The 24,950-nt window shown below is 44.0% G+C and overlaps 1 protein-coding gene across 5 annotated transcripts in view; it reads right to left on the bottom strand.

Moving 5' to 3' along the window:
• Positions 1–24,950, bottom strand: part of RGL1 (ral guanine nucleotide dissociation stimulator like 1) — a 171,035-nt gene that overhangs the window by 16,112 nt on the left and 129,973 nt on the right. For 4 of the 5 annotated variants that reach the window (XM_068986492.1, XM_068986494.1, XM_068986493.1 and 1 more), the window contains 7 exons: positions 24,723–24,826; positions 21,272–21,356; positions 13,831–13,920; positions 10,693–10,779; positions 8,984–9,016; positions 6,647–6,768; positions 3,678–3,767 (listed from right to left, as the gene is read on the bottom strand). In XM_068986492.1, the coding sequence (XP_068842593.1) occupies positions 3,678–3,767; positions 6,647–6,768; positions 8,984–9,016; positions 10,693–10,779; positions 13,831–13,920; positions 21,272–21,356; positions 24,723–24,826 (611 nt within the window). The remainder of the gene's footprint in view (positions 1–3,677; positions 3,768–6,646; positions 6,769–8,983; positions 9,017–10,692; positions 10,780–13,830; positions 13,921–21,271; positions 21,357–24,722; positions 24,827–24,950) is intronic. The other variant, XM_068986495.1, reaches the window with a different exon arrangement.

The raw sequence follows: 24,950 nt of genomic DNA, 5'->3' as shown, positions 1-24,950 counted from the left end.
TTAAAAAAAAAAAAATCTTCCTACTGACATAGGAAGACAGCAGGAAAATTTATCTGTTGGCCTGAGCTTAGGTAGGAGAAAAATCTCTCCCCTAAATCATATGTGATTTTAGCCAGCACCTCATTCAGATTTGCTACTTAGCTAATCTAAGAACTAGGAACTCTCTGGCCAGTGATCCTTCTGAAGAAACTAGTATTTAAAAGAAAAAAAAAAAAACCTTTCTGAAGGAATATATCTTCAACTTAGGTTGCAGAGAATTCCCTGATAAAGATGAACTCACAATATACACACAAGAAAATAACCTATCCAAAGAGAGAAGCATAACCAACAGAAAGTCTAGATGATCTTTTTTTTTTTTTTTTTTGGCCTCGAGGCATGCAGGATCCTAGCTCTTTGACCAGGGATCAAACCCACACCCCATGCAGTGGAAGGTGAAATCTTAACCACTGGACCACAGTCCCAAAACAGCAAGTCTACACTCCTGAGAACTTTAGAAAAACTGTCAGAAACAAACTAATCATTCATTCATTCACTCATTCAATAATTGGAATGTCTACCACGAGTCAAGCTATAAAACAAATACGTTGAAAAACATTACAAACATACGAGAAAAACTGCAACAGTGGTTAAGAGCAAGGCACTCTGACAAAAAGGTAGTGATTTAAATTTAAAAACTCAGTGGAAGGATTAAACAGACACTGAAAAGAAAAACTGTCAACTAGATGACAGGTATGAAGAAAATCCTCAGAGATCAGCATCAAAATATAAAGGCATGAATAACAAAGGAGGTTAAAAGACACAGAGAATGGAAGAAATGCCTGCAATGTTTGTAAGGAGAGTCCCAGAAGAAGACAAATGATAGAATGGAAAAAATACCATATCTGAAGAGTCTGAAGAGATTCCGGAACTAATGGACCACATGAATCCTCAGATCCAGGAAAAACACCCTGAATAGGATAAATAAGATGAAATCCCCACTTAACCTGCACAGCAGTTTGTTAAAGACAAAAGAAATTCTTAAAAGCAACAGGGCAGGGGGCATGATACACAAAAACAAAAATTAAACACACACCAGACATCTCAAAAGCAACAACAGAGGTCAGAAGATATGGAATAACAGCTTTGAAGTGCTGCATGAAAATAACCGTCATCCTTGAAACTCTATACCGTATGACTCCAAGAGTGAGGGCAAAACAAAGACTTTTTCAGACAATGACTATTTACCATTAATAAACAACAGTAAGGAAGGCATAAGATGCAAGAAGGAATGGCATGTAAAGAAACTAGCAAATGGGTCCAAACCCAAATAAGCACTGACTATATCAGGAAGGTCTCCTGGAGAAGAGAATGGCTACCCACTCCAGTATTCTTGCCTGGGAAATCCCATGGACAGAGGAGCCTGGGGCTACAGTCCATGCGGTCACAAAGAGTTGGACACTACTAAGTGACTAACATATTCTATGGAAAATAACAAGAGTAGAAACAATGAGAATAGGCTTGATTTTTTTATTAAATAATTTAAGGAATTAGAAGCTTAAATTCCAAGACCTAAAAACCATATCCTTGCTCTGTCTCAACTCCATCGCACCACCTCTTGACCCATTTTTCATGTCGCTTCCTTTCTTGGACCTCCAAGCACTACTGAGGCTTTGTCGGGGGAGGAGCCAAACTCCTGGCCAACGCAGACTGTGTCAGTGAAAGGATCAGACACAAGTATACATCTTCAGCAGGGAAGAACAACTTTGTTAATCAAATGAGAATCCTTGCTTCCTTCAACTAGTCTCTCTAGCCATCATTAGATTCATTAGTCTAATGTCTATCAGAGTTTAATGTCTATGAGATCAGCTTCAAGACAGAGACTAGGTTCTCTTAAGACTCTTCCATAAAATTTGCCACATTCAAAGCACGGGGTCTAATTATACTGACGTCTCTCTTCCTTCCCTTCCTTCCCCCTCACTCTTTCCTCCTTTTCTTCCTTCCTTACCTCATCTTCTCCCCTCCTCCACTTCTTACTTCCGATTTCCTATGTCCTTCTCCTCTTCCTCCAGGAGGTATTTCTCCACTAGACAGATAGTTAAAGGGTCATAACCCTGGCTCTAGAGCCAAATCTTGGATTTGAGCCCACATCCGACAATAACTAGCATTCTATTCACCCTGTCTGTGCCTTATTTTCCCAGTTTATAAAACTGGTTATCAGGACTTCCCTGGCAGTCCAGTGGTTAAGATGCCATGCTTCTAATGCAGCGGGTGCAGGTTCAATCCCTGGTTAGGAAACTAAAATTCTACATGCCTCATGGTGCAGCCAAAAAAAAAAACTTGGTATGATAGTAGAACCTAGTAGGTTATTTTATGCATCAGATGAGAAATACATGTATTGTTCTCATAATAGTGTTAGCACATGACTCAATCTGTTCATTCAATAAACATGTATTGTTCACCTACTATGTATGGGACACCAATTTCCAGGGTTAACAATGAACCAAAAACAGACATAAATGTCTGCCGTCATAGAGTTTGCCTTCCATTTAATAAATAGATACATCCAAATACAGCATGTCAACTGGAGGTAAATGCAGTGGAGAAATTCATAGTGGGTGAGGATGAGAGAGGGTGCCAAGGGCAGGTAACAGTTTTATATAAGGTGGTCAGGGAAGGCTCATTTCAACAAAGATTTGGAGTAAGTGAGGGACTGAGCCATTTGCTATCCAGGGAACAGTGTTCTAGGCAGAAGAAACAGCAAATGAAAATGGGTGTGCTTAGTGAGCTCAGGGCAGCCTTGGCAGGGGGGACTGCAGTGCACAGAGAGGGGAAAGGTGAGGACAGGCGGGGCGAGACACGTGGACAGGGTTGGGATGACACTTCAGGCCCTGGAAGGGGCTTGAGAGCCACTGTGAAGACTTTGGATTGTACTGAGAGGGAGACAGGTGTTGTTAAGTTAGCTACGCCTGGCCCTGAGCTGGACAAACAGCCATGAACACGATGGATAAGGTTCCTGCTCTCAGGCGGCTTACATTCCACCGGAGGAGACAATGGGCATGGCTGGGAGTGATGGCAACATTAGACAAGATGCTCTTTAAGGAGGTAATGCTTGTGCCAACATCTGAAGGAGCGAGTCCGGAGAGAACGTGTGCCAGGTCACGGGGACATCTAGTGCAAACACCTGGTGCGTCTAGTGTGCACGGAGCCTGGGGAGGTTAAAGGAGGGCTGGGGGGTGGGTGGGGCTGGATCGTGGTGAACAAGGGGGATTCCAGACAGAGAAAGGTGGCAAGAAGACTGGGGAAGATCACGCTGGGCCTAGTGAAACAGGATAAGGAATTCGGGTGCCACCTTAAAACAAGACCAGTAGACGTTTTAAAGCAAGGAAGTGATACAATCTGGGGTACATTTGAACACACTACCAGACTACTGGGTGGAAAATAGAACTGTTGGAGCAAGGGTGGGGTCAGAAGTCAGTAAGGGTCTTGCTGGAGTGTGGTCCAGGCAGGGGATGATGGTGGTTCAGGCCAGAGAGAACAGTGGGGAAGAATGGATCTAGGAAATGTACTGAAGTCGTGATGGACAGATTAATGATTTAACAAGTGAGTGAACGGGCGTAGGGGAACTTTGTTGGATATCCTCCCCCTCTCCCACTCTGATGGGACCCCCTTGGGCCCCAGGACCCCAGGATGGTACTCACAGGCTGAGCCTCTTCACCATGCTCTTCCGAGGCTTGGGCGATGTGGCGCTGGCATCGGCAGCCGCTTCGATCTCACACGAGAGGGCGTAGCTGGGGAGAGAGGGGAGCCTGTGAGGATGGAGCCTGGGAAGTGAACAGATTTAAACCCACACGATTCACTGGCTTCCTTTGAGAGGAAGGCTCTGACTGTTCAAAGTCAAGATATGGACTATGTTGTTCTATGACAAGGGTCAGAGGGTATTGACTTAACAACCAGATTTTACAAATTGACATATATGCCTCCTCCCATCAAACCCCCACTGGTATATAGGTTGAGACTTTAGTTCTGCATGACTTAAAACACATGGATTTGCTGGTTCTGGCTGTATCCAAAGCTGACTCCTTTTGTTTTCCTGATTGTTTTCAGCCTGTGGTTGGGCCAGGGAAAGAATCATCTCTTCTCCCATTACCAGCTACCTCCCATTACTTTGTGTGTCTGTGTGTGTGTGCCCACACGTGTGTGTGTGTGTGTGTACTCAACTTACTGTTTATCTATAGGAAATGAAAGAAACATTTGTAAATGATCTAATCTTCAATAAATAGACATAGGTAGTTATTTTATTGATTAAAATATATAAATATCATTTCTAATTGCCAAAACATCCCAAATTAAAAATACTCCAGATTCAGACATCTATATGCCAGGCAGATATAACTTCCATAAGCACAAGAAGAATGTATGTCTGCCTTGAAATGTCTCTTATGAAAGCTTGTAGCTCTAGTTAGGAGATATACTTGGTTCTGGGTAGGTGAAGAAGCGTGCATGCATGCTAAATTGCTTCAGTCATGTCCAGCTCTTGCAACTCTATGGACGATAGTCTGCCCAGGGTCCTCTGTCCATGGAATTCTCCATGGAAGAATACTGGAGTGGGTTGCTGTGCCCTTCTTCAGGGGATCTTCCCAACCCAGGGGTCCACTAGTGCCTCCTGGGAAGTTCAGGTGAAGAAGGTAAGTGGTAAATATTAGCTTGATAAGTTGCTAATACTGTGTACTTTTTTAAAACCTAAAGGTGTATCCAGGTAGTTGGTCAAGCAGAAGTATTCATTGATATAGGCATTATTCAAATACTAAGTTTAGATACAGGGCTTTTATAAATCGCAAGGACAAAAAAATAAGATATGTTTAACAAGATTCCTTTAATCATTAAAAAGTCAGTTTCACAGCTGATATTCTGACCCTGAACTTTCTGATTCAAATCACTGGCCATGGTGTGCATGTTCCACAGGTGAATATGATGCACAGAGAGGAAGTTCTTATATACTGATCACCAGACCAGAAGAGGCAGTCACTTTTTTGTTTTCTGTTCAATACATAGCAAAAACAAAACCTTCATTAACTGATGAGTACTCTGAATCAAGGAGCTTTTTTTTGCTTTTAATCAAAGGTTTTAATGTAACAGGACCTCAGAAAACATCTGCATTTCGAATGAGGAAGCAGGCCTACAGAGTTCACAGGATCCACATAACATTGTGCAACCACCTTCAGAGCTTAGGTTGTAGAGTCAAGAAGACCTGACTTTGAATCTAAAGTCTATCACTGGCAAATTACAGCCCTTCTGTAAACCTCAATTTCCTCATTGGCCAAATACTTGTTTTTCAGTCAACTTCACCTTCCCTGATGAGAAACTTTCAAGGAAATCCCCTGTTCTACAGCAGGGGTCAGAAAATGTTTTCTGTACAGGACTAGATATTAAGTATTTTAGGCTTTGCAGGCCATGTGGTAACTGTTGCAACTGTTGGACTCTGCCTTGAAAGCATGAAAGCAAACATAAATAAGAGGGAAATGAATGGACTGTGTTCCAATACAACTTCATTGTGTGCCTGCTCAGTCACTCAGTCGTGTCCGACTCTTTTGTGACCCCATGGATTGTAGCCCGCCAGGCCCCTCTGTCCATGGGATTTCCCTGGCAAGAATATGAGAGTGGGTTGCCTTTTCCTCCTCCAGGAGATCTTCACAACCCAGGGATTGAACCCACATCTCCTGTGTCTCCTGCATTGGCAGGAGGACTCTTTACCACTTAGCCACCTGGGAAGGCCTTATAACTTTATCAATGGATTCTAAAATTTCAATTTCAAATAACTATCCCATGACACAGTGGTCCTCTTCTGTTGTTTCTTTTTCAACCATGTAAGTATGTGAAGACAGCTGACAGGCTGGATAAGGCCTGTGAACTCTAACCCTCTGACCTATGGGGTAAAGCTACACACCTCTGATGGGCCAACATTCAAGGCACTGCAGTCAGTGTACTCTCCAAGCTTATCAACCTCTGTTTTGAAACCCGTCCACTCATGAATCAGACACGCCAGTGTTCTAACCATACTTCCAAATGTCAAGCTTGTCAGGGCACCTGACCTTTGCTCACATTCTTCTGTCTGGAATGTTCTCCTCTAGTTCTCCTGGCGAAATCTTTTCTTTCCTCCACAACCTAGCCCAGATGTTAATGCCTTTATGAGCTCTTCCCCATTTCCCTCATCCTTGGCCAAGTGAACTATTCCTGCCTGTGGGTCCTGTGGCACTTTGATTACCTATTATTATTTCAACTCTTCATGAGTCTGTTTCTTCTGCCCCCTTGAACACTCGCTCAAAGCTAGTGCCAATTACCAATAATGGCCAACAGTGATGGCAATGATGCTCTCTCAAAGATTACATTTAATTCTCTCAGACAGACATCTTACAGAAGAGCATCCTCAAGATCAGGAATAAGTGACCTGTTCAAGGTGACAAAGATAAACGAATGGTACAGCACAAGAATCTGAAAGCACATTTTCTGATGCTGGCAGTTCAGTTTTTTCTGCTACACCATTATCCTTTGAAAACCTAGTTGCTGCTCACTGAAGAGCTGTTGAATAAACGGCCAAGTGAGTAACCAGATGCCGTATTCCTCTGACCAACACTGCAGCTCCACCCAGAAGGACAGTGGGTCTGCCTACCTCTCCTCCTCTGTTAGGAGCTGCTGCCTCTGGAACCACTGGATAAACTTTGGATCTGGGCTCATGCAGTAGCTGTTGCAGGCAGACTGTAAGAGCTTGATCTGTGCAATCACTTCAAATTCCTAAAGCAGAAAGTAAACATGAAGTCACTCAGTCGTGTCGGACTCTTTGTGATCCTATGGACTGCCCACCATTCTTCTCTGTCCATGGGATTTTCCAGGCAAGAATACTGGAGTGGGTTGCCATTTCCTTCTCCAGGGGATCTTCCTGACCCAATGATCAAACCCAGGTCTCCCACACTGCAGGCAGACTCTTTACCATCTGAGCCACCCTCAGAGCACCGAAGAGTGGACTAAAAAGCTAACGAAATATACATCTTCTCTACATGAAAACACTGCAGTAGGATAAACAATGGACAAAATCATCAAGGAAGCTTATAAAGAACTGCCTGCCTTAGAAATATAACAGCTGAATAACTCACACATTTGAATTCTGACTCACTGGCTTTTGTCTATGCTTTGTACCCTTTCTATTTGAAAAAGCCTTTTACATGAATAAAACAAGTTCCCAAGGCGACCCATACTAAGTATGACCTGAAATCATAGTGACTTCCTATTTCTCTTTTCCATTTCCATTCTTGGGACAGAAAACTTTTTTTTTTTTTTTAAGGATGAATCCTTCTAAAATGTATTTTAAAATTCTACTTTCTAAAACATAAAAGAAAAAAAAATTACTCTGAGTCAGGAAGCTCCCAAGTTCTCCATTCCCATCTTCTTCAACCCTTATGCCCTCGATAAGTAAGTTTTGGTAGGGTTGAATATCTAAATAGTCCAGAGCCTCATAAACTTGAATGTTTGGATTTCCTGAATCCTTGGGGTTTTACTACTCTAGTAAATCATTTAACTCAGTCTTTTAAAGCTCATAAGAGAAGCAAGTGTACAGTTATGTCCAAAATTATTTATCCTTCTTTAGAAGTTTCAATAAAGACTTTTTTAAAGTCAGCAATGAGTGTAAGCTTTAGCTTTAGGTTTTATACTCAAACTTTTCAAAAGTTTAGCATGCTAGTCTTAAAATGAAAGAGATTCCCTTCTAGGGTTATTCTGAAGAGAAAGGACAAAGACGGGTAACTGTGGAGGCAGTAACTGAATTAGTTTTGATGGTTACAAGACAGAGCAGTTCAACAACCGGCAGATTCCATAGGTGTCAACTTCCCATGCAGTGACCTCCCACCGTGGCCTCAGCATCCGCAAGAAGCATTCATCATCACATGCTACCAGGGACAGAAGACTTACGTTTGTCTCAGGTGGTGTTTGTCTCCTGTTACTTATGAGTTCAGCCTGCTTAGCTCCTGAAACTTTGGTTTTAACTGCAATGTCATTCACTCCTGGAAGTTTCTCTGACCCCACAAGTTGGGGATAAATGCCCCTCCTATATGCTCCTCTAATACCCACTACTTTTGCTCGTAAGCCCTTACCAGGTTGCATGGTAACTGCCTGTTTGCCTACCTACCTCCTTCACTGTAACTTCATGAGGGCAGGGAGCTGCGCGCTTTTTCTGATGCAATCCCTGAACCTATCCCACTTTCCCATCCAGTGTTAGGTCTGCAAGAAACGCTTCTGGGATGAAAGAATGAATGAATAACTAAAGAACAACGAGAGTTCCATGGGGTAATATTATTATTTTGCTCACTCATTTTCCTTGGGATTCTTTAAATATACCATTTTAACACTAAAACCACAGCAAATTTTCAAACCTCTGTTTTATCTCTCTGTACAGAACTATTCTACTTTCCACAGAAAAATTCAAATTGATGTTGAACGCCCCTTCCTATGCTGATAGGAAAGGAAAAGAATAATTATCCACATGTAACAATGAAGACCATTTCCTTTCCTCTAATAGGCCTACCAGAGTTAACCATCCTTAGTAACCCTTCTATATCATATACTCTTATGAAACACTTTCTTCTTAATGGGATAAACCTGTTATTGCTGCAGCTGATTATAAAGAAGATGATGATGAGGGGGTAAAGGAAGAGATGTGGGCTCAGGAGAAACAGGACAGGATTTGAACCCTGACTGTGCCACCGGGTAACTCTGGCCGAGTTACTTCATCGGAGTCCTGGTTTCTTCACCACTGAACTGAGAATGATAAAACTTGCCTCACCAGGGCTCTGGGGCAATAACGCAAAAGAGCATGCCAAGTACAATGCTATATGATACATTTTCAATATGTGTTATTTTTTTTTCTGCCTCAACAAAAAACTTAAGTCTCCACTTCTTTTTTTTTTTATGTCCAAATGAAGTAAAATGGAAAACCACAGCCAAGACTCCTACTTACCCTTCTCCTCTTCTCAAAGTTTATCAGTCCACCCTGAAAGAAATTTTTTTGAGAAGAATGACAAACCAAGCTACTTTGAAACATAGCCCTCTTTTTTCTAGGTTTTTGTTAAAACAGATCACAGGGACAATAAAGTCACAATTATTCATGACAGTAATTATGGCTACTTTGGAAGAAGAGAAGCATCATTTGCTTAAAGAAAAATATTCTTTATCACAGGACAAGACATAGGTGGACAGCCTTCTCTTACAATGCCTGAAATGAACTGAAACAGTAATGACAAAGGACTTACAACACGGAAACCAAATATACTTGCAGAGCCAGTAAAGACAAAAGCTTGGGTAAATGTTCCATTACACTTTATTTTTTTCTTGACCAAGCAACAAAAACAGATGGTCATTGACTCATACTGGAAACCAAAGTGTCAATGTTTTATCAAAAGGGAAGTCACTTCTACATAACCTCATCACCAAAGTTAAGTTTCAATTCTCCAGCCCCCCCAGCTCCTAGTCTCATAGGCTGCATTTAACTTTTAAAGCAGTGGTCACTCCCCCCAAATTCCCCAACCCTGACAGTGTTTCCTGAGGCAGAGGACGTGAATAGATACGGAACACTGCTGAGTGAGCATGTCCACAACATTTCTAATGAACTTGGAGGTGGGAATTTGCAAGATAGCTGCTACTCCTAACTATGATAGAGTAAAATGCTTGCTGACTGCACGTGATAACCAGGAATGTGAGATAAAGAAATACACGAGAAATCCTTAAGTGTCATTCCAAATATCAAATCTCTTCTCCATGTAATATTCTATTACTGTTACTAACAAGCAGCTGGTTTTTCTAGGCTTCACTTCATTTCCCGTTTTGAGAAGAAGACAGAGAGGGAAGGTAATAATATGAAACAAAAAAGGATACCTGAAAACCCATGAATTTGACTGACTTTCTATCCAGCAGGTAGAACGTGGGGGCATATTATTCCCTCAGCTCCACCTGCCAAAGTCCTACCCAACACTGGGCAGGATTTGACCTTTAACTTTTTAAAATCATCGCAGTGACCAATGACCGAAAAGTTAAATTCAGCCCACTGAGACTAGAAGCTGGAGAACTGAAACTTAACTTTGATAATGATGTTACATAGAAGTGACTTCCCTTTTGATAAAACACTGACAATGCTCCAGCCCACTCCTTCATAATGCCATGCCATGACCTCTGTGCCTAAGGAATCAATCGAGGCTTCCCCTCTCCTCCCACTTCATTTCTGTTCAAGTTGTTACTATTTCCATCCATCACAGCCTGCTCTGAAATACACCTTCCACGAGATTGTGAGGCTGCAGTCACTCATCTCTGTATAACTCATAGCATCTAGCACAATGCCATGTTCATGAAGAACCCTCAGTAGACGTGTGTGTGTGTGCACACGTGCGTGCACTCAGTCGCTCAGCCATGTCTGACTCTTTGCTACCACATGGACCATAGCCTGCCAGGCTCCTCTGTCATGGGGTTTTCCCAGCAAGAATATTGGATTGGGTTGCCATTCTCTTCTCCAGGGCATCTTCCCAACCCAGGGACCCACATCGCCTGGACTGCAGGTGGATTTTTTACCCTCTGCACCAGCTGGGAAGCCCCACTTGATGTGAACAAAAGTGTATCTCTCTTGGGCAACCAATGAGAAGGCTACAGACCCACCTGCACCACCGGCCCGGAACTCACCTCGATGTAGTCTTGGAGTGCGGTGTCTAGCATGGTGAGGTCGGTCAGGAAGGTGCCCAGGTAGGGCACAGTCCCCTGCATCACACCCTGAAGATCAAGCACAACAAAACCGTCTCTGCATTACTGAAAGTCTGGTCCACAGCAGACCAAAAGGCCCTGTGTCTGCTGCAGTCTGCAGAGTGCCCATTTGCAGATGGAGGCAGCAATCTCTGAATGGCCAGGTGAGCCTCAACAGCATTTGGAGAGTAATTAAGAACCATTCAAGGCCTCTCTTAAGGCCACTAGTGCTAACCCCTATGAATGAAAAATTTTAAATTCCTTTATGAATTGACTGGGAACTCCATCACCAAGGTAACTTTTGAAGTCATAAAAACCAAGCCTCGAAGGCAGGAGATGGTTCAGGTGGATTGAGGTTCGCACATCGCCGACACAAGGTCAGAGGGACCTCTGTTCTCTCTCACAGTGTGTGGATACCCCCGGCAGTTCAGAACAGCCCTGGGAAGGACGGCCTCTCCAGGCAGAGGAGTGGCTGCAGCCCACTGGGGGAGTGTGCCCACAGGAGGCTGGGGCATCACTATAAAGTGGCTTGGTGACTCGGTTCTGAAGGAAACAGGAGGGAAAGGGCAAAACAGTACCTTTAAACTAGAAAACTTGCCAAACTCTACCTTAACCAGGTGATGAAGGCTAAAATCACCAGTGACATCAATGTCACACTGATGCCATTTATTCCTTAATAGGATGAGAAGACACTTCACATCAGTGATACTCCTCTCCAGACCCTTAACCTCAGTCTAATCACTAGGAAAACAAGAGACACCCCTGGTTGCAGGACATTCTTGGGACACTAGGACAGTCTTCCTAAAGAGAAAGACTCAGACACTGTCACAGAGCAGAGGGGACTAGGGTGACAACTAAATGCAGTGGGGCGCCCTGGATTAGATCCTGGAACAGAAAGATGATGCCGGTGGGAAACTGGTGAAATCCAAGTCAAGTCTGGCTTCCAGTGAGCGGCAGGAGGCCCATGTCGATATCCTAGTGTTGCCAGGTGTGCCACAGTTACAGATGTTAACTGGGGTGGTAGAGGAAGGGTGAGGGGTTCGGAGAAACTCTATGTATTATCTGGAACTTCTCTCTAAATTCTAAAATTAAAAGTTTATTTAAATTTGTAGTGATGTGGATGAACCTAGAGTCTGTCATACGAGTGAAGTAAGTCAGAAGGAGAAAAACAAGTATCATATATTAACGCATACGTATGAAATCTAGAAAAATGGTACTGATAAACCTATTTGCAGGGCAGGTAGAGAGACTCAGACGTGGAGAACGGAGCTGTGGACACAGCAGGGAAGAAGAGGGTGGGACAGACAGAGAGTAGCACTGACATACATACGGTGCCACGTGCAGAACAGACGGCTACTGGGAAGCTGCTGCGTAGCACAGGGAGCCCGGCTGGGAAGCTCTGGAGGGGTGGGACAGGGGCTGGGAGGGAGGCTCGAGAGGGAGGAGATGTGTGTGTGCACATAGCTGATTCATGGTGTTGCACAGCAGAAACTAACACAGTACTGTAAAACAATCATCCTCCAACTAAAAAAAAAAAAAAAATTCCCTCGAAAATAAAGGTAGAAGCAATTCCACTGTAGGTATATGAAATTGTGAAAGTGTTAGTCACTCAGTTGTGTCCGACTCTTTGCGACCCCATGGACTATAGCCCATCAGGCTCCTCTGTCCACGGCATTCTCCAGGCAAGAATACTGGAGTGAGTAGCCATTCCCTTCTCCAGGTATATACGTACTGTATTAATTTCACCAAATTTCCTTGGAAATCATTCCTATCCTCCATAAGGCCACCAAGGCACTATTTTGAAGAGAAAATAAAAAGGGGCTTCCATGGACACACCTTGTCCTAAAGTCCATTAAGGCACTTACGGAAATTCTAGCAAGAACACTAAAGTCTCCGCCAGGGTGAAACCAGGCAGCCTGATGTGCACGTGGCTGGCTGTTTCCTCGGTCAGAGCTGCTTCATGAGGTTCACACCAACGCAGGTTTTGCCCTTCAAGAACTCACTGTCAGCTCAGTTTGTCCTTTCCTATTATGTGTACAAGGTCTCATTCTGAACCAAAATAATCTCTCTCTTAACAGCTATTTTTAACTTGTCTTTGAACCACCAAAAAAGTTTGAAGTGCTGTGAATGTTCTACAGGCTTTATGTTACAGAAGAGGCCCATCACTCAAAAAAAACATTTCTGATTTACGACCAGCCTTCCAAAGAAGGAGAAAAGTCTTCTTTAAGCAGGGATGAAAATATTTAGATAGTTAGTCTCCAATCTGCTCTCTCTGGTTTTCCCCTTCTATGCTCAAAGTTAGGAGAGTTTTAAAAATAAAGCCAGTGATGTCAATAGTTATCTTTTAGTCTTAAGGAAGGAGGTATGATGTTCCTTTGAACACTGAAAAACTAGAAAGATTTGGTTAGTACTTGGTGTCAGTGAGGAGATCCAGAAAATGACTAGAGAGTTTGGAACAAATGAAAAGATCTCTGAGTACAAGGACCAAGTTCTAGGAGCTGACACTCTCTTTCCGCAACAACCAGGTCCTGGAGCTACTGTGTGTTCAAAGTTGGGACTTTGAAAACAGTTGAGACTTCCCTGGGGGTCCAGTGGTTAAGACTCTGTGCTTCCAGTGCAGGGGCCACGGGTTCGATCCCTGATCAGGGAACTAAGAGCCTGCATGCTGTGTAGCATGGCCAAAAAAAAAAAGAGCTGATTACAGGAGGCATTGCAGGAGGTCTCAGGTCTCAAGCTCCTTAGTACAGGAGTGGATAAAATAAGACAGCATCAGGGACAGAAGCCTACCTGCCACAGACCTGCCCTCACTTTCAGAAAGAAAAAAAAAATTTTTTTCCAGAAAACAAACGCGATCTGGGACTCTTGGTCCAAACTATTTCCTGCTGGGTCAAGTGGGAATGAGAAGAGCTTGCCTTGAGACCTCCCAGGGCTGCTGAGAACAGATGAGGTAAAGAGCATGAGAACTTTTTTGGGAGCAGGAGCGCCCTGCAGATGGAAGGTTCTGGTGCCAAGAGGGAGCCCCACCACCCACATGGGGCAGCTCCCTGGCTGGCCCTTGGGGAGACCCAGGGCTTTCCATACCATGTCCTTCTGGAGCTGAAGCCGCCTCTGGGTCCGCTTCTGGTTCTCTTTCACGCTGCTGTCCAGGTTTGCAAATTTTGAGGTTCCTTCCTAAGAAACAGACACACACACAGAGGAGAGAGATGGAGGAAGATGCTGCAAAGAAGGGAAGGGGCGCCTAGCTTCTGGGGCAGAGCCTCCACACAATTATGTGGATACCGTGGGAAATGAAAAGGCCTCCAGCACATGCTGGACTGCCTTACGCAAACACCTGGCTGACCTGTGGCAAGCAGTCTGTTCTTGAGAGGGCCTGGTGGAATGTCTTATCCTGTCTTATCCTAGTTTGCAAGAAGAGCCCCCAATCGATTTTATAAAATCAATCATGAATATAAGGCAGGGAATTCCTGGAAATGGAGACAATTGTTACACGTCCCGAATTTCACTGCAAGTAATCACATGTCTGGAAACAAACATCTCTTCCTCTGTACTTTTTGTGATTTCTTGATGTTTGTCTGAAAGGCATGTGCCAGCATCCTGTGAAAGAAAAGAGACTATTTCTGTGGTATTTCTTAGCTAAATGAAACTTTTGTACCGGAAGTTCTCTGAGGAAGTCCCGCGCTGATCTATGAAAGCCAGACGACCCTCATACATTTTTTTCCCCCTTCTCTCCCTCAACCTTTCCTTCCAAGTTGCCTCTTAGGTTTGGAACTCCTACAAAATCAATTCCTTCCTCCCAGCGCCTGGGGACAGATGGTGACCCTTTCTTTCCTCCCATCTGTTGTAACAACAAACTCTTCCACATAATGACTAATCTCCAGTTTGCTGACTGAACATAAAGTGCTTTGGGTTTTGTGGGTTTTGGGGTCTTGTTAAGTTCTCATTTTCCAGGAACTGCATGAATGGGAGGCAGATTTCACAATTCAGGAGCGCCAGACTCCACACTGGTCTCCCTCAATCAGTCAGCTTTCCCTGGGTTTATCATATAACCAGAGCATGCGACCTTTCACTGCTGTCCGACTATAAGGGGAACTTTTCCAGTGACCTGGCCTTTCCAGTTACAGTGAGGCATCAGTATCCTATATCATTCACCAGCCTTTACCTGGATCCAGGTACATCCCTAGGGACAGAACCCATAGTGACTCCTTAGCGACTGTCAGTCCCCCTATTACAAATGACAATAAGAAGAGGTATTGCTTAACGATCTCCTGTTTATAGCTTTTGCTGGGGATGAATGAAAGTGTCCTAAAATGTGCCACTTCCTCTGCTGGGTGACTGTGAGTCCTCTCAAATTCTCGAGAATCTGCTTGGAGTGGGAAATCAATTCTTCCTGACTTTTGAATGCAAATATCCATCTCTTTCCAGGGAGTAGGCCCTCCTGGTTCCCTTCCAGTTTCTTAATCACTGACAGATGTGTAATGTATGGACATTACTGCAGGTGCATTAAAATTCTTGAGAAGGATTTCTGAAAAGCTAAGAGGCCGCTGAGAATCACACAACTAGGAAGGAGCTTAAAAGAGCACTAAGGACGACCTCTTTGTGGGGAGGAGAAAGATCTGGGACTGGGAGCTGGAAGATCTGCTGATTGCACGACTTCAGGAGACTGAGGCTCCACTCCTGGCTAGGAAACTAAAAAGACTGATATCAGAGTGATGCCAGCTATTCCAGATGAGGTGTCAACAGAAATCCACTAGGCATCACATCCCACCGTGTCAGCGTTCTGCCTCGGCCCTACCCCTTTGTCCTACAAGGCTCACGACACCGTCCCTTGAAACTCCTCAAGACTCTTCACGGGCATTGTGACTGCATCGCTCTGGATCTCTACTCTGCCTGCCTCTTTTTCCTACTCCTGCTTCTACTCTCTTGATGATGCTTCTTCTTTCCGACAAAGTCATCTTGTTTTTTGCTCTACTCAGGTATCTGGATATACCATCCTGTCCCATGATCTCCATTATCACCATGCTTGGAAGAATTCCACATCTTGCCCTCCATCAACCTTCCATTCTCCTCTTGTTTCATCCCCTCTCCGTCCTTCTCTCTCTCTAGTGCAAATTTCTCTCCTGCCTAACACCATCTTTGGCAGATGAGTCTCACTGCCTATCACCATCTTTGGCAGAAGACAGCTGCCCTCATCCATCCTGTTCCTGGGCCTCAAGGGGCCTCTTCTACTGGGTGCTACATAAGCAGTGGACCCCTCTCCATCAATTCAGTTCAGTAGCTCAGTTGTGTCTGACTCTTTGCAACCCCATGAATGCAGCACGCCAGGCCTTCCTGTCCATCACCACCTCCTAGAGTTTACCCAAACTCATATCCACTGGGTCAGTGATGCCATCCAACCATCTCATCCTCTGTCATCATCTTCTCCTTCTGCCTGCAATCTTTCCCAGCATCAGGGTCTTTTCAAAAGAGTCAGCTCTTTGCATCAGGTGGCCAAAGTATTGGAGTTTCAGCTTCAACATCAGTCCTTTCAATGAACACCCAGGACTGATCTCCTATAGGATGGACTGGTTGGATCTCCTTGCAGTCCAAGGGACTCTCAAGAGTCTTTTCCAACACCACAGTTCAAAAGCATCAATTCTTTGGCACCCAGCTTTCTTTATAGTCCAACTCTCACATCCATACATGACTACTAGAAAAACCATAGCCTTGACTAGACGGACCTTTGTTGGCAAAGTAACATCTCTGCTTTTTAATATGCTGTCTATGTTGGTCATAACTTTCCTTTTAAGTGTCTTTTAATCTCATGGCTGCAATCACCATCTGCAGTGATTTTGGAGCCCCCCAAAAAGATAAAGTCAGCCACTGTTTGCACTGTGTCCCCATTTATTTGCCATGAAGTGATTGGACCAGATGCCATGATCTTAGTTTTCTGAATGTTGAGCTTTAAGCCAACTTTTTCACTCTCCTCTTTCACTTTCATCAAGAGGCTCTTTAGTTCTTCTTCACTTTCTGCCATAAGGGTCGTGTCATCTGCATATCTGAGGTTATTGATATTTCTCCTGGCAATTTTGATTTCGACTTGTGCTTCATCCAGTCCAGCGTTTCTCATGATGTACTCTGCATAGAAGTTAAATAAGCAGGGTGACAATATACAGCCTTGACATACTCCTTTCCTGATTTGGAACCAGTCTGTTGTTTCACGTCCAGTTCTAACTGTTGCTTCCTGACCTGCATACAGATTTCTCAAGAGGCAGGTCAGATGGTCTGGTATTCCCATCTCTTTAAGAATTTTCCAGTTTATTGTGATCCATGTAGTCAAAGGCTTTGGTATAGTCAATAAAGCAGAAATAGATGTCTCTTGCTTTTCAATGATCCAATGGATGTTGGCAATTTGATCTCTGGCTCCTCTGCCTTTTCTAAAATCAGTATGAACATCTGGAAGTTCATGGTTCACATATTGCTGAAGCCTGGCTTGGAGAATTTTGAGTATTACTTTACTAGTGTCTGAGATGAGTGCAATTGTGCAGTAGTTTGAGCATTCTTTGGCACTGCCTTTCTTTGGGATTAGAATGAAAACTGACCTTTTCCAGTCTTGTGGCCACTGCTGAATGTTCCAAATTTGCTGGCATATTGAGTGCAGCACTTTCACAGCATCATCTTTTAGGATTTGAAATAGCTCCACTGGAATTCCATCACCTCCACTAGCCTTGTTCATAGTGATGCTTCCTAAGGCCCACTTGACTTTTCATTGCAGGATGTCTGGCTCTAGATGAGTGATCACATACCATGATTATCTGGGTCATGAAGATCTTTTTTGTACAGATCTTTGTAAAGATATTTTTTGAAGATCTTTATTCTTGCCACCTCTTCTTAATATCTTCTGCTTCTGTCAGTTCCATACCATTTCTGTCCTTTATTGAGCCCATCTTTGCATGAAATGCACCCTTGGTATCTCTAATCATCTTGAAGAGATCTCTAGTCTTTCCTATTCTATTATTTTCCTCTATTTCTTCGCACTGACCACTGAGGAAGGCTTTCTTATCTCTCCTTGCTATTCTTTGGAACCCTGCATTCAAATGCATATATCTTTCCTTTTCTCCTTTGCTTTTCATTTCTCTTCTTTTCACAGCTATTTGTAGGGCCTCTTCAGACAGCCATTTTGCTTTTTTGCATTTTTTTTCCCTTGGGGATGGTCTTGATCCCTGTCTCCTGTACAATGTCACGAACCTCCGTCCATAGTTCATCAGGCACTCTGTCTATCAGATCTAGTCCCTTAAATCTATTTGTCACTTCCACTGCTGGTTTAATGACAGTTCATCAGTTAATAGTAATTATGTGAAATAGGCCTTCCCAGCTCTATAGCCTTCTACCCAACCTCTGACCTCAGTCATTAAACAGACATCTCTACCAGAGCCAAATGCCTGCCTGGGCCTAGCATTTGTTTCAAGCAATTCAGCCCAGGAGAGTTCTTTGTAAGAGTCCCAGGAATGAAGAAGATTTGGTAATATTCTGCTTTCCTGTCATACAGAAATGTGTGGACTCCACAGATAAGCTGCTTGGAATGATCCAAGGTTCAGAAATCATAAGAGTAACAGGTTTAAAACAATCTCAGAGTAAAATAAAAACATCTGTCTCCAACAATTAAAAGGAAAACCATCGGTTTTTGCTTATTATGATGTTGTCTCAGCCATAGTATTATAAAAGTAGCACCTTACATCTACCCAGAAGCAGAAGAAAGGTCATTCAAGACTAAGATTACCCTCCCACAAATCAGTTTAAGTCCAGCATATTAAAAACAGAGACCAGGCATGGTTCTTCTGAAAACCTAAGTACCTTGATTTTATTTTATTACAGCTGTGCTGAGAATTAACATCCAGAATGCTATGCGTCATATGAAGAATAATAAACAAAGATGACTGGAAAGGGACCCACATAGACATATGAATGACCTGCCCCCAAACATTCCACTATCATTAATGATAATGCACAGAGCACATGAATTCAGAGCCAAGTTTTTCATTTCTTTGGGATTCCAGCCATGTACAAGAAATTTAACTTAGAGCACCAAGGTAAACTTCGACATTTCAGAAAGGTTTATGGGACCTTTAATGTCTAGAAGTAGCTCGGCTTCTATGGTTTCAGCCAGAAGAGGGCCACCGGGCAATGAGCTGCACAGTATTCAATGTATCTACTTTGGAAAGATGACTCAGAGCTATTGGGATTTGACTGTGTGGCTCCACTAAGTCTAGCTTTGTATTACTGGCAGGGAGACGACTAAGCCATCTCCTTCCAGCCAGATGAGTTTCCATTTAAAGTCTGCAAACCCAGGGGGATGTGAAGCAGGGAGGAGCATGACCTCAGCAAGCCAGGCATGGTTTAGCATGCGGTTCATCAGGTGGGCCAAATCCAGAGACACCAGCCACCCTGCCCTGCACACACTGTCTATGCCAAGCAGGGCTAACAGTGGGCAAGTGGTTAAACTCATGTGAATAAGAAGGCCCGTCAATGCGTGCAGTCCAGCATCGTTTCTGAACACTTGTGACATGCCCAGTGTGTTAGGCATTAAAGAGATAACAGTGGAAAAGCCCCTGCCTGCAAGAGGCATAAAGGCCAGCGGGGAGACAGGTGACATTCACAGACAAGTTTATCGAGGCATGTGATGAGAGCTAGGACAAGAGGAATGACGGGCTTCCAGAGCACACAGGAAGGGGCCTAATCAGACCTGAGTGTGTCGAGGAAGGATTTGAGCAGAAATGTAGTCTGGCATTGGAGAAGACTCTTGAGAGTCCCTTGGACTGCAAGGAGATCCAACCAGTCCATTTTGAAGGAGATCAGCCCTGGGATTTCTTTGGAAGGAATGATGCTAAAGCTGAAACTCCAGTACTTTGGCCACCTCATGCAAAGAGCTGACTCATTGGAAAAGACTCTGATGCTGGGAGGGATTGGGGGCAGGAGGAGAAGGGGATGACAGAGGATGAGATGGCTGGATGGCATCACTGACTCGATAGACGTGAGTCTGAGTGAACTCTGGGAGTTGGTGATGGACAGGGAGGCCTGGCGTGCTGCAATTCATGGAGTCGCCAAGAGTTGTACACGACTGAGTGACTGAACTGAACTGAACTGTAGTTTTCACGGAGACATGGAGGAAGAGTAGGACTTAGGAGAAGAATAGACAGGAAGATCATAACAGATGCCTTTATAGGAACAACTAACCCGACAGTTATCACTGAGGCCTTTTCTAAGTAAACCTATCCCTACTAGACTCTCATTCCTACTCCAAGTGTCTATGCGAAGCTTACATCTATAGCTTACACTTTTCATTTGTCATGCATACTATGGTTTCACATGTAGATAGCTTGCCAAATGCTAAAAATGACGGACAGCTGCAGTGCTTTCAAATACGTGATTTCAGTCAATCTTCAAAACAATTCTATGAGACCAGTATACTAAATAGTACTATGTAAGGATCCTCTAACTGCCCAGTTCAGGGCAAAAGGGTAATGTATTGTTTTGTTTTTTAATAACTGCCCACTTTACCACCCTCCCCCATGAGACTGTAGTCTCCTTAAGATCAGAGATTGCTTTGGGCACATGGTGAATGCCCAATCAATGTTAAATGAAAGACCACTTCCCTCCTCTCTGAAGTTTCACCTGACCTCCCCTGCCTCCGACTCCCAAGTGGTCAAAAGCAACAGGTTTATGCCTAAGTGATGGAAGCAGCAGCTTTAGGGTCTCACCAGGCTGGATTCACATTCTAGCTCCACTACCTCCAGGTGTGGGACTTCAGAGGTATCCTTACCTCTCTGAGTCTTGACTAGCTGCAAAATGAGAAGGATGGAATCTACAGAAAGGCTGTGAAAATACTATCTCCTCCCCTCTCATGACTGCTCACAACCTATCATTCATACCTTTCTTTGACTGCTCATTCTTATTTAGCGTCTACATCTACCCACTAGAAGGTAAGTTCCTGAAAACAGTCTGTGTTAGTCTTCTTCATACTCCCAGAGGCCAGTCAAATGCTTTACAAATATTAGGCACTCATCAAACATCTAGAGAAAGAAAATGAGCTGAGCTACAGCTTTACCTAGCCTGCTGTTTAGCAGCCAGCACTCATCTGGTGTTCAATAAATACTGCTGATGGACAGGTTGCGCAACTTAGTGCAAATAAAGGATGTGGAATTGCAGGCTTGGCCCCTGCCCTTTTAGAAGATGTTTTGCTGAGAAGGATATTCCAGGCCCTCTCCCCCACCTAACTGCCAGCACTCGGTGTTTGCAGGGCGGCTTGTTCAGGGGCTACAGGCAGGCAGCAATCCCAAGTTTCACAATCTGGTTGCATCCCAGTGAAGCCAAGGAGCAGGACTGAATTTTCTCAGCCCCAGGCTTCTTTGATTTGGCATAAAAACCCAAAGTCCTGCGTTTCAGTTCCTTTAGGCTCTCTCAAGGGACCGCAGGCAGCCAAAGAGCCCTCAAACTTCTCTTCTTCCCTGAGCAAAGTCCAGAGCACAGTGCAACCCCATATCCTCACCTTCATCAGTAGCTCCCGGCTGGTCAGATGGTTATTATGGTCTGAGAAGATATCTGAAAGCTCTTCAAACATCAGCATTCGGTCCCTAGAAAAGGGGTGGAGAAAATATTAACAAATGAAGATTAGAAAAAGCTCAACACCTTTGGATCATCTTTCCTGAGGACCTCTGGCTACACAGGGGGTATTACATTGTGTAACTGGGACAAGTCCTCTTCAGCAAGTTAAAAAAAAGTCCTCTTAGCAACACGCCCACAGCCCCACAGGACCTGAGAACTCATCTTAGCCAGTCTCCTCATTTGAGAGATGAAGATGTCAGGGTCAGGGATTTGCCCAAGCTGCTGCTGCTAACTGCGGAGAGCTGCAGTACAGAACCCCGATTTCCTTACTCACAGGCCAGTGCCCTGACTCTCAGAGTCAGAGTGGATTGTGCAAGCAGGAGGGGCTGGGTTCCGATCCCAACTCTGCCACTCACGCCCTAAGTGATCTTAGACAAGCTGCTCAACTTTCCTGAGCTTCAGTTTTCTTATCTGCACAGTGGAAACGCTGACAGCCCCCTTGCACCATCACACATGTAAAGCGCCTACTCCTTCCCAGCCCCTCCCTAATACAACATGTCTCCACAGGCCTCAGGCTTTTCTCTCCACCCCTCCAGGCTTCCTGAGTGGATGATTCTGAAGGCAATAATTCTAAAGAATTAACAGAGGCAATGTCATAATACACTCAACACTTTCATTATCATGAGAAAGCTATTATTAAGAATTTATGTGAACAGACTAGTGGACACAGCTGGGTAAAGAGAGGGTAGAACAAATTGAGAATGTAGCACTGACATATATGCAGTACCATGTATAAAACATAACTAGCGGAAAGCTGCTGTATCACATGGGGAGCCCTTCCTGGTGCTCTGTGATGACCTAGAGGGGTAGGAAGGGACAGGGAGGCACAGAAGGAGGATATATATATATACATATGATTGATTCATGTTGCTCTACAGCAGAAACCAACACAACACTGTAAAGCAATTATCCTCCAACTAAAAAAAAAAGAATTGATGTGTTTTACAATGAGTGTAATATTACTCTTAGAATAAAGAAAACCATTAAAGCTATTAATATTTTGGAAAAAATCATTAAGAACTTAATTACATGTGGGCTGAAATAAACAGAAGTAAATAGATGTCTTCTCTGTCCACTGAAAGCTATTAACATAAAGGGCTACTGGAAAAGTAATAACCAAATAAAACATCTTAACCCTGTTCCTTTCATTTCGTGATAGAAACTATATAAAGCTGATATGAAAGTGATTTCTCTTAGGAACTGTGATACTTCTGCAGCATTCCTGCTAAAACATGAATGAAGAAACAAACCAATGAAGAAACAAACCAGATGCCCGTACTGTACACAATGGGGCTTTGAGGTTTGTTCTGTGGTATTTCTTAAATACAGAAACCAGCTGGAAGGATGGGCCTTCTCTGATGATAACCAAGGAGATTAAGAAACAAGTCCAGTCATTTTTTATCTTGTGTTTTAGCCTCAAATGTGCTGTGGAAGAAACCTGTGGCTGGCTAAGTGACTTCCACAGTATTCTACTTATCAACCATCAAGGAAAGACAGATTACCTTTCACTGCCTAAAAGAGAAGGCTACAAGCAGGACAAGGCTGCATTTTAGCCCCAGATCATCCCTTTGTTTTTGATACCACAAGTGGGGAGCAGTGATGAGGGGAAGGGAGAGGTTGGGGTGCTGAGGATGGGGACTCTGTATGCGTCTGATTTCCCCATCATATTTCACCTGGGCCTACCATCTATTGATTTCATATGGTCCACATCTTTCATAAGACTCTTGTGCAGAGAATTCCAATAAACTAATCTATCACACACAGTGTCGCCTTGAGAAGAACCCAAGAGTGGTAATCAAGAAAATTGCACTGGGCTTTGAAAAGTCCCATCTCCACTCTTTCTCTTGACAGAAAACAGAGCATGTGAGTGCTGAAGACCAAGTGGCAGGGTGTCTGTAGCTCTGTAACACCAGGCTTTATGATCACCCGCTTCTAAGAGTTATGTAACAAATAATGTGACTTCCCCTAAGCTGCCTTTCCTCTGATGGAGAATGTGAGCTTATCAGTAGCTTGAATACTCTGGCACACCTTTTTCCGCATAAATCTATGAAACTCTGGTTTACCAATCTGGGTCTCTAGAGAGTTTGGGTAGGGTCAGTCCCTTAAGGCTTAGGGCTTCCCTGGTGGCTCAGATGATAAAGAATCTGCCTTCATTGTAGGAGACCTGGGTTCAATCCCTGGGTCAGGAAGACCTCTGGAGAAGGGAATGGCTTCCCACTCCAGTATTCCTGCCTGGGAAATCCCAAGGACAGAAGAGCCTGGTGGGCTACAGTCCATGGGGTCACACAGAGTCGGACATGACTGATAGACTAACACTTAAGGCTTAATCTACTCTGAGTGAGCTGATGAAACTGAGTACTGAGACCTTCTGCTCTAAGGACAGAACCTACTAAACCCACAAGGCAGGCCTGCCTGGGAGCCAGCTGGCCGCTCTCCCGACTGGAACTGACTCTGCTGCATACAGTATAGACTGTGCTGCGTACAGTACAGGCATTTTTGCAGTTTATAAACAGTTTAGGCATTTCTGCCTGTTACGGAATGACTTTGCAATTAGTACAAATGGAGGGAGAAAAGTAACTGGCCTGGTCTGTAGTCATGACACATTCCCCAGCCTCTCAATCTGTACTCACGGGCGACCAGAACTGCCTCCTTACCCCCCTTCCCACCTTCGCGAAAGGCAGAGTCCAGCGAAGCTCTGGACAGGGGACAAGAGCGACAGTGAAACGATGAGGACGTTCGATCGTTCGCCCTTCCAAAGGTTACAGCAAGAAACATGAAGAAAAATCCAATACAGAACGTGGGAGGTTAATCATTTTCAGTCAGGTTCCTAGGAAGGAATACTTGGGGGGTTTCTAACAACACTAAGATAGCTTGTCATGGGTGGAAGCAGAAACTAACTAAATGGATTCATGTTGAACAGCAAGAACTAATGTCCTCTGTGCACACATTATCCCTCACAGCTTGGAACGGCTTAGGGCTTTGAAGGAATGTGACTGAACAAATAAGCGGAAGTAAAGGCGAGTTGCTGTAACTTCACTTCTCCGCGAGCTGATCCTTCCAAGCCCAGATGACATGCACATCCTTAAAATCACCCCCAAAGCCAACCATCTTGGCTTTGGCACCCTTCGAGAGTGAGGTTGATTTCTGCAGCAGCCCTGCCTCAAAACTCATTAATGATGATGTGTAAAACGCACCCTGCCTGGAACACACAGAGGCTTTCAACGATGTTTCTCTTGTTATATAATATGCACTTTGAAGGTAGAGGGACCCACACCACTGATAAAGCAGCTAATCAGCCCGGCCAAAGAAAGTAGAGCAGACACTTGGGAACTTACTTTGGGACCGCAGCCCAAGTCTTTTTTAAACGATAGATGGAATTGGACTGCAGCGCCGAAACGATGGCCCTCAAGGAGGAGAAATTCTTCAGGATTCTACATTCCTGTACAGAGAGTGATTAAAACATACAAGGCATTTAAATATCAATAATACAGTGAGTTGGTGGTTTCCTGTTTCAGAAGTATCACAGCTGCTATGAATTCTTACTGCTAAATAGGCAGCTGTAT

Source organism: Capricornis sumatraensis, chromosome 14 (assembly GCF_032405125.1).
Source record: "Capricornis sumatraensis isolate serow.1 chromosome 14, serow.2, whole genome shotgun sequence".
NCBI lineage: Eukaryota > Metazoa > Chordata > Mammalia > Artiodactyla > Bovidae > Capricornis > Capricornis sumatraensis.
Note: the sequence above shows the minus strand (reverse complement) of the source record. Positions and strands in the feature narration are given on the sequence as shown.